Source organism: Triplophysa rosa, linkage group LG16 (genome assembly GCF_024868665.1).
Source record: "Triplophysa rosa linkage group LG16, Trosa_1v2, whole genome shotgun sequence".
Taxonomy (NCBI): domain Eukaryota; kingdom Metazoa; phylum Chordata; class Actinopteri; order Cypriniformes; family Nemacheilidae; genus Triplophysa; species Triplophysa rosa.
In genome coordinates, this window is record NC_079905.1 from 13,051,683 (window position 1) to 13,053,581 (window position 1,899).

Consider the following 1,899-nt stretch of genomic DNA (forward strand, 5'->3'; position numbering starts at 1 on the left):
AGTTGTGATACACCCAGAATAGAGCTGTTCCTTATATTTAGCATTTATTGAAAAATAAAAAAAATTCTGATAAACAGTGTTGGAAAAAAAGTTTTTATTAGCAACCACATGGAAAATAATAATGTGCGTGAACATACAGACCTATTCCTCAAAATAAACACAAGACAGTGGCTTGTTCAAGTATCTAATGAATACATTTCAGAAGCATTTAACAGAATGCAGATGGGTCTCAGAGCTCGCTGGCAGTGCAATCAAGTGAAATTTAAGATTCAAGTCTTGTTTTTTTGAAAACTTGGTTCTGAAGAGCCACACAACCGTGATGTCACTTGCTTTTGCCTTTTTGAAGCAGCGGTTCCTCAAAGGAACTTTTACAGTGCCAGCTGAACTCAGGAAGGCTCTTGTTGGTTTGTTCTTTTAGAAAGAACCTCCTCATATTGTGCTCTGGTCAAAAGGCCTTCCGTGATGCTCTTACTTTCTTCAAATTTTGGCAATATAACGGCAATGTACCCCTCTGTGGAAGGCTGAAAAAACAGTAAAAACATTTCGTCTTAGGGCTAATAGGGTAAATATTTTCACCACATGTTTTGATGAAAACAGAAACAGGAGGTCACCTTTTCCAGTAACAGTTCTGGCCTGTTGAGAATGGCTTCATTTACTTCTAAGAGGCGTCCTCTGATACAGCTGTGGAGATATGGGAGAACTGACCTCATTACAAGTGTATCATTGAGCAAATATAAAAGTCGTAAGTGATATTAAATCAGTCTGTGGTTAAATACTTTACAGAAGCCAATATGACTCGCCTGAATATGGTATACTCCTCCTCATCTGTACATGTTATTCTACATAGAGGGGCAAACTCTGTGAGGAACTGACCACCCTGCAAAGTAAATTACGCAGCACACATGCCAAACAATTATGGAAAAAAATACAATATATATTTGACCAAAACAATCTTTCTGTATGAAAATAAATAATATGCATTGGCAACAGATACACACTCTCTTTGACTTTCCAGAAACTTTGTTCTTCAGACGGCTGCACCCATCACTGATCTGATAGTTGATGTTTTTGATTTTTCGTCCGTTCTGAAGGATCGGGTGAGACTCGGCTAGTGTGATGACGCAAATTCTTCCAGGACAAACATTCACATTAAACATTTACGATATGCGAGATTTAATGCATCATTAATTCAACGTCCATATTCGTTCTGAAACTACTGTAAATGTGAGATGATAAAGTACAGGGATTACATATTAATATAACTTGGGTGTATGGAGAGTTAAGGCACGCGTTTTACCTGTTGGAGTGCTGGAGAATGCAGTGATCCTCGCGTGCTTTTCCTTTTAAATCTACATGTACAAATAACATTACACAGTCACGAGTTGTTAAATGTCATTATTCAGAATGCTTATTAAAAAATATACACACATAAATGCTGTGTCCCAAATATATCTGAAAATGACCTTCATCCACAGAGTAAGTTAACGTCAATATGAACTGACAACATAATGTTGCACATCACCTGTTCTGTACCAGCGAGTGAAATATCGGTCAATTACTGAAGGAGCTTTTCTGTCTTCCATAATACCTAACGTTACCGCTTACAAACAACGTTTATGCGAGAAAAAAATGTATGTGTGAGCAATATGCCGTGACAGGATCCAAACACTGGCGCTTTAAGTCGGACCACAAATAACGTTACACACGAAAAAGTCTTTTCTCAATTCACATCCGGTTCAATTAAAGAGGCGCAATCCGTGGTTTGATGATGTGCATGATTTTCTTATAGTTGTATACCAATTGTTAGTAAACCAAATTCATCGTTTCAAACTCATGTTTACAAATTTATGTCTTAACAACTTTCTCCGGAACTACTGTAGTGTAGAAAATATTTCAAGG

The 1,899-nt window shown here is 37.2% G+C and overlaps 1 protein-coding gene across 2 annotated transcripts; it reads right to left on the reverse strand.

Annotated features, from left to right (window-relative positions):
* Positions 1 to 77: 77 nt before the first annotated feature.
* abitram (actin binding transcription modulator) lies at positions 78 to 1,705 on the reverse strand. 2 transcript variants are annotated; one of them, XM_057354053.1, is made up of 6 exons: positions 1,523 to 1,705; positions 1,298 to 1,349; positions 999 to 1,128; positions 801 to 877; positions 612 to 681; positions 78 to 521 (listed from the first exon to the last, which is right to left on the reverse strand). In XM_057354053.1, the coding sequence occupies exons 1-6, from the start codon at positions 1,581 to 1,583 to the stop codon at positions 387 to 389; spliced, it is 525 nt and encodes a 174-aa protein (XP_057210036.1). In that variant the 5' UTR covers positions 1,584 to 1,705; the 3' UTR covers positions 78 to 386. The 2 variants fall into 2 exon arrangements, with proteins under 2 accessions (XP_057210036.1, XP_057210037.1); XM_057354054.1 differs by having other exon boundaries at positions 999 to 1,349; positions 1,429 to 1,535.
* Positions 1,706 to 1,899: the final 194 nt, after the last annotated feature.

Coding starts and splice junctions, on each gene's coding strand:
- abitram (XM_057354053.1), bottom strand. CDS start 1,583: ATGGAAGACAGAAAAGCTCCTTCAGTAATTGACCGATATTTCACTCGC. Junction 1,350..1,522: donor CACTCGCTGGTACAGAACAG/GTGATGTGCAAC, acceptor TTGTACATGTAG/ATTTAAAAGGAAAAGCACGC. Junction 682..800: donor GAGGAGTATACCATATTCAG/GCGAGTCATATT, acceptor ATATCTCCACAG/CTGTATCAGAGGACGCCTCT.